The sequence below is a fragment of the Momordica charantia genome (assembly GCF_013281855.1).
Source record: "Momordica charantia cultivar OHB3-1 chromosome 1 unlocalized genomic scaffold, Mcharantia_2.0 BLBB01000001.1, whole genome shotgun sequence".
NCBI lineage: Eukaryota > Viridiplantae > Streptophyta > Magnoliopsida > Cucurbitales > Cucurbitaceae > Momordica > Momordica charantia.
Window position 1 is genome coordinate 16,198,924 of NW_028275157.1, and position 6,863 is coordinate 16,205,786.

A 6,863-nucleotide genomic window follows, 5' to 3' on the forward strand; every position below is an offset into this window, starting at 1 on the left:
CTAATAATGGATATATATTTCTAATTAAGAAATTATAAGTTCGATCTCCTAACCTCCGTATATTATATTTAAAAAAACCAAAAAACAGTCTAGATGACCGATCATTGAGTAATAAAACATAGGTGATCTTTTTTAGGTTTGTCGTATATGGCATGCAATTCCCTCCCATATGTCTACACATTCACCAATATATGCCCAAATAACTATGACTCCTCACTTGGAAAAATGTGAATCATGTGACTCATAACTATTAACTATTCATTGTCCAACGTCCAACCTAATTAATTGTTTATTACTGATGTCCCACCAACCTCTATCATTGCAAATTTTTTGAAAAATTGGGGTGGGTAGCTTGATGTATTCCAAAATATATCATATTTTTATAATTTTCAAATATAAGAAAAAGTTTCACTTATATCCGTAGTATATCAGATATTCATATTAGTAGTATATCAGATACTCATATCAGTAGTATATTAGATGTATATCATATATATATTGTACAAACACTCATATCAGTAGTATATCAAATGTATATTACATACAGATTGCAAGTATATCAGACATTCATATTGGTAATATATCAGATGCATATCACGTATATATAAGTATATTAGATATATTATAGATATAGTACCGATGTATATCATTTTAGTAAAGTTGTCATTTTTCCTTTGTTTTTACTTTCATTTTTTTCCTTGGAACGTAGAAGCTGTCATCGTACTAATATTTTGCCGTATGTGGTGAACAACTCATCAATGTATGCTCTACATATTTCACATGTGCTTTACCCAAGTATGGAGTAGGCTTCAAAATCTTTAACACTACTATATAATATATAGTACGACATGGTGGCTGTTGAGAGCACAAGCAAGAATTGACTTCTCTAACACAAATGGAATCAGTAAAGTTGTTCCTCCCACTCTTGTTCATCATCTCCCTTGTGGCAGGTGTGTGTACCATATGATTTTTGTTTGGTTTAGAAGGCTATTTTACATTTACATGTGTTTGTTTCTCTTAGGACAAGGATTAGCCCATCATTATTCTCTTCGTCGGTCTTTTGAGGCAATCAATAAGTTATTTGTGTTTGGGGATTCCTACGTTGACACTGGCAACGTGATAGACGGTGATCTTGTAAGCAAGTATCCAAATGGAATTACGTGGCCTGGCAAACCTGCTGGACGATACTCAGATGGTTATGTTCTCACAGATTACTTTGGTAAATCTAAATGATTTCTAACAATTTCACTATTTTAATTGTTACATATATTTTTATTAGCTAATTAATGTATAGTACATATTTGATTATGCAGCGAGTTTTCTAGGCCTCAAATTTCCCATCCCATATGTGCAATTGCATGATGTAGTAATGCATATAGATGGTGTCAACTTTGCTTTTGGTGGATCTGGTGTGTTTACGACCATATTTCCTGTACCAAAGTTAACCGACCAAATCGACTTCTTCCAAGGATTTATTGATAACTCTACACTTACTCCACAATACATTGACTCCTCTATAGCCCTTGTCTCTGTGTCCGGTAATGACTATATGACTTACTTTGTAAATCATATCTTCGATTGGACGAGATTAGTAATGGTAAGTTTTTCTTTTAACTTTAATGAACTGAATAGAAAACACATTGGAAAAACATTTTTTTTAATTTAGAACTCACCTTTTTCCATTTGCATGTACAACTAATGAAAACTTCTATTTTTCTATTCTTATACTTTTAAAAAGGGGCGAGTAAAATCTCACCACTTTTAACAAAGCTAGCCAGTAATATCCTATGTTTTCATTGGATTCTTTTTCTTTTTATATATAGAATTGTGGCACAAGATGCAGGCATTGCCAAGGCTATTTAAATATGGGGCTGGGTTTTCATAGTGCTTGTTCTTGTGTTGGATTTATTATATATATACATTTATTTATTCGACACAAGTTATTTTTCCATAAAATTTAATATTTACTTTTTTAAAAAAATCAGAACTTATTCCAGAGAATAAGAAACATGAAATAGTTACCAAGATTACCAAAATGGTTGTTTAGACCAATAATCCTTACTAATTTGATATTTATGTGTGGTTATGAATGTTGTAGGGTTTGAAGCCCTTCATTAGGTCAATGGTGAACACAATCAGAGACGACTTGAAACGCATCCATAGTTTGGGAGTGAAGAAAGTAGTGGTTACAACGTTAGGACCCTTGGAATGTGTCCCCATGACGACCATGTTTCTAGAATACGAGCGATGCGTTACAATTCTGAATTTAGTGGTCGATTACCACAACTCTTTGTTACAAGAAGCTGTCACCAAATTGAACAACGAAACAAATACTGATGATCCTTCGTTCTCCATTCTCGATCTTCATGCTGCCTTCTCCTCCATAATCCAAAACAAGGGATACCCTAAAGGTAATATAACGTTTTCAACACCATTGGAGCCATGTAACAAGCTTGTAACTGAACAAGGGGTCATGAGGTATAAACTATGCGAAGATCCCAAGTCAGCCTTCTATTGGGACTTTGCTCACATTACACATCAGGGATGGCTTGCTGCGTTTAGCTACTTGACTGACACTCTCAACAAATCTCACCAAATCACCTAATTTATGGCTTTGAAGAAGACACTGCACTTCATCCCATCCTCTTATTTTCTATCTATATTTTGCATGCATAGATGGTTTAACGTAATTTAAGTGGTCAATAATGTCTCATTTTCTCTACTTGCTTTTATATCAGCGTGTAGTGTAGTTGCTCTATGAATAAAAAGCTTCTTTGTAAAGGGAGCAATTGAACTCTTTGTGTACTGGATTATTGTACTAGTTTTCAAATTAAAATTATTAAATGAGTATGAGCTTAATTAGGATGTTGGGTGGCAATGCAATTCTTGAAACGATAAAATATGTGCGGGGTAGGGAGAACATTGAAAAGGAGTGGCATATGGTTTAAAATGAAAGGAGTTGAAGAACCAAAACAGATGGAAAATTCCTCAATATAATTCAAGATGATATTTTTACACAGCCTCACATGGTTAGGCTAAATACAGAGAGTTGGTGGGGATACATAAGAAAATAAAGGAAGAAAGCTAATAAATTGATTTTACATTAGCCAAATTACCGAAATTCATAAAGGAAAGAATTAAGAGAGATGATTGCAAGAATAGTTCTAAATCACAGCTGGTGTACAACTCACATATTACAACAAACAAGCAAACAAGAACCTTCAGTACATAAGAAAAAGGAAGGTGATAGACAGCAGTAATAGGTAAAGCAATAAGTAATTGGCAAATCATCACAACTCACGTTTTCAATATGTGAGTGCTTTTTTATGTACTGATTCTATATAATTGATAAATACTAATTTATATTTGATAAATACGTGTGTTTTGTTATATATGGTTGTAGGGTTTCAAACCCTTCATTAGATCACTGGTGGACAACATCACACCAGACTTGAAACACATTCATAGTTTTGGAGTGAAAGAAAAATAGCGATAACAGCGTCGGACCCGTGGAATGCTCCCTACCATCGCTATTGTCGCCCATCTTCAGTTCAGCTACACCTTGCAAATGTCCCATACTGGGAACGTCCCTTCTTTTTAAAAATTCTTTTTTCTAAACTTTAGAAAGTAAATAGACACCTAACTCAAATTTAAAGGACCAAATCTAACTTAGAATCTAGGATAGTATAAGGAGAATTATAGAGAATAGTTTATTTTTGCTTGATTGTCGTGCCACCTAAGGAGGTCGTCTCTCAAGCCTTCGTGTACAAAGTCGTCTTTTTAAGAGGGATCATTCTGCCAAAATTTAAAAGTGCATTATTTTCTAAAATAGTTTACAAATAATTATATTTAAAAATTAGTCATATTCTTTTATAATATTAAAAATTCATCGATCCTTGAGTAATAAAATGGTGGAACTTTTTGAATAAAATTATTTTTGTTAAAAATGAAGAATCACAACTTTTCATAAACTGGTGCATCTTTTGTAAAGTTTATGTCATTTTATCAAAAGACGTAACTTTATATGAAAATATGACTATTTGAATGGTCACGTTTTGCAAAACAAAAAACTGATCCCTCAAAATTCTTTCTTTTTCCTCTCTACGAATACTTAAATACTGTGAGTTCGTTGAGTTTTGTGTGTGAAGTGCTGCATTCACAGGTTGGTATATTCATCCTATTCTTGGAGACAATTGTTCATGAAACCTTGAGCACCGTAGAGGGAACAAAATTATCTTAAGGAAACAACGCTACGTTGGGTTCGAATTTTTAATTTTGTGTTTCCTTAAGTTTTCTCTATACATTATCTCCAACAATCTTAAGACAATTTTGGTTTTATATTTTATTTTGTTTCCAATCTTGGCTACCGTTATGCATTATTGTTTGTTTGTGGTTTGAAACAAATGAATTTTTTTATTTAAGTTGTCACAATTTTGTTCTCTGGGTTGTGATCTCAATTTTGTTAATCACATTTTGGTGATATTTTGTAATTTTATACTCATGCTCTGAAATGCATTCATTGATTTGTCATGTGGCATGAGCTTATTGCAAGGTTTTGATTGATATGTGCTTCTTAACCAACATTTGTATGCAATAATTTCATTCAATTGATCAATTTTATGCATCTGTTCTTGTGTGTTGGTTATGTTTAATACTCTATTGAGTATGAATCACATAACACAAGTGTGTTTTTGTCTAAAAGCCACTCAAATTTGTATCTTGAATCTAGTGTCTTAAAATTGAGATTTGTAAATATTGTGATTTAGTGGGTTATTCCATATTTTGTGTTGATAATATGTAAATATATATATACTTTGTGGTTTCATTCTTGTGAACGAGCGTTGGTGTAATTATTTGTCGTGTAATTAAATTTAGCGGCATGGTTAAGTATTTGAACTGGATATGTGGTTAAATATCCAAATTGCTTTTGCAATTAGTGCATTGTTGTTATGAATGGTGTATTTTAAAGTATGCATATAATTATGATATGAAGTTGTGGAAAGGTAACTTCATATAAAAATTTGAAATTGTGGGGTGCATTGCAAAAGCGAAAAAATTATCTTAATTAAGTCTAAGAGATTGTTATTGATATAAACCTCAATTTATCTCAAAGATATTGGCTGCAGTATTTCACAATTGAAGCATTGTGCATAGTTGGTAGTCTAATGGATTTTACAAATTGCTCACTGTTGAACTTAATTAGCATATGTAGCGAGCAAATTTAAAAGATTTGCAAATAGTCTTAGAAAAGATTATTGGGAAGTGGCGATAATATAGATATTTAAATATCCGAAATAACAGGTTGCACTCGTACTGGGAGGATAAGTGATGAAGATTGGATCTTTGATATTAATGATTCAAAATCCAAAGGTGGATCATATTCAATGTAATATGAATTTAAGTGCAACAATTAATGTATAATGGTTAGTCTCGACATAAAACTATGAGACAATTACTCTCTGATAGAATTATATCAATTGATTTTGTGAAATCAAAAGATAATATTGCGGATCCACTAACGAAAGTTTTAGCAAGAGAGCAAGTGAAATTGTCTTCAATAGGAACGGGTTTGAAGCCTATAATATAAGGGTTGAAATAATGGTAACCCAACCTAGCTGACTGGAGATCCCAAGATCTAGGTTCAAAAGGGAAAACAAATTTATGTATACAACTCAGAGGAGCACTAAGAAAAGGAATTATAAATTTCTAACCGTTCCTATATAAAAATTAGTGCTAACCTGGAAATGGATGACGTTAAGATATTCTTTTAATGACTCTTTAGCTCTTTTATAAGAGTGGGGTATTACAAGGATAATCTTTAAAGAAGTCACCTATGTGGGTGTGAAGGGGCCGCTTCTAGGAGAATTTTTAAGGCTGAATTCTCTACAAACACTCATGAAACCAGGCGGTATTCAGGGCCAAAATGAATACAAACATGAGAACCATTAGTATTTCGAAGAATATCTATGTTATTATTATGGATTTGATTTACTCTTGAAAAATTGACAGTTCAAAGTTCTTTAACTACTGATTGGCTATGTAAACTCCATAGTTTTACTCAGGAAAGTTCAAAGTTTTAGACTACTTATCGTGATGTAGTTATTCTTCATGAGTAATCGTACATGTTTTTAAAAATAAATTTTATTCATGGGGATTGTTGGATTTTTTTGAATAAAATTATTTTTGTTTAAAAATGAAGAATCACAACTTTCATGGAGTGGTGTATATTTTGTAAAGTTTATGTCCTTTTATCAAAAGACGTAACTTTATATGAAAAAAAATGACTATTTGAATGGTCACGTTTTGGAAAACAGAAAACTGATCCCTCAAAATTTTATCTTTTCCTCTGTACGAATACTTAAATACTGTAAGTTCGTTGAATCATGTGTATGAAGTGATGCATTCACAGTTGGTATATTCGTTTTGAGAGACAATTGTTCATGAAACCTTGAGCACCGCAGAAGGAACAAAATTCTCTTAAGGAAACAACACTACGTTGGATTCAGATTTTTAATTTTGTATTTCCTTAAGTTTTCTCTACATATTATCTCTAACATAAAATATAAAGGTGGTCTTTTTAATGCTTGGGTGTATATGGCATGCAATTCCCTCCCCTTGCCTACACATTCACCAATATATGCCCAAATAACTATGACTCCTCGCACGGAAAATGGAATCATGTGACATAATTTTATTCATGGTTCAATCTAATTAATGGGTTGGAAAAATCCCAACCCGACCGGGTTCGGTCGGGTCTCGGGTTGACCGTTGAAAATTTCAGGTTGACCCGACCCAACCCGACATCCTTTTTTTTTTTAATATATATATATATATATATATTAGTGAATACATATATATAATAA

The 6,863-nt window shown here is 32.4% G+C and overlaps 1 protein-coding gene across 1 annotated transcript; it reads left to right on the top strand.

Moving 5' to 3' along the window:
- The first annotated feature begins 817 nt into the window (after window positions 1-817).
- LOC111005821 (GDSL esterase/lipase At5g03610) lies at window positions 818-2,805 on the top strand. The gene is made up of 4 exons (XM_022277456.2): window positions 818-950; window positions 1,022-1,219; window positions 1,314-1,597; window positions 2,099-2,805. Exons 1-4 carry the CDS (start codon window positions 896-898, stop codon window positions 2,603-2,605), a joined length of 1,044 nt encoding a protein of 347 aa, XP_022133148.1. The 5' UTR covers window positions 818-895; the 3' UTR covers window positions 2,606-2,805.
- The last annotated feature ends 4,058 nt before the right edge of the window (window positions 2,806-6,863 follow it).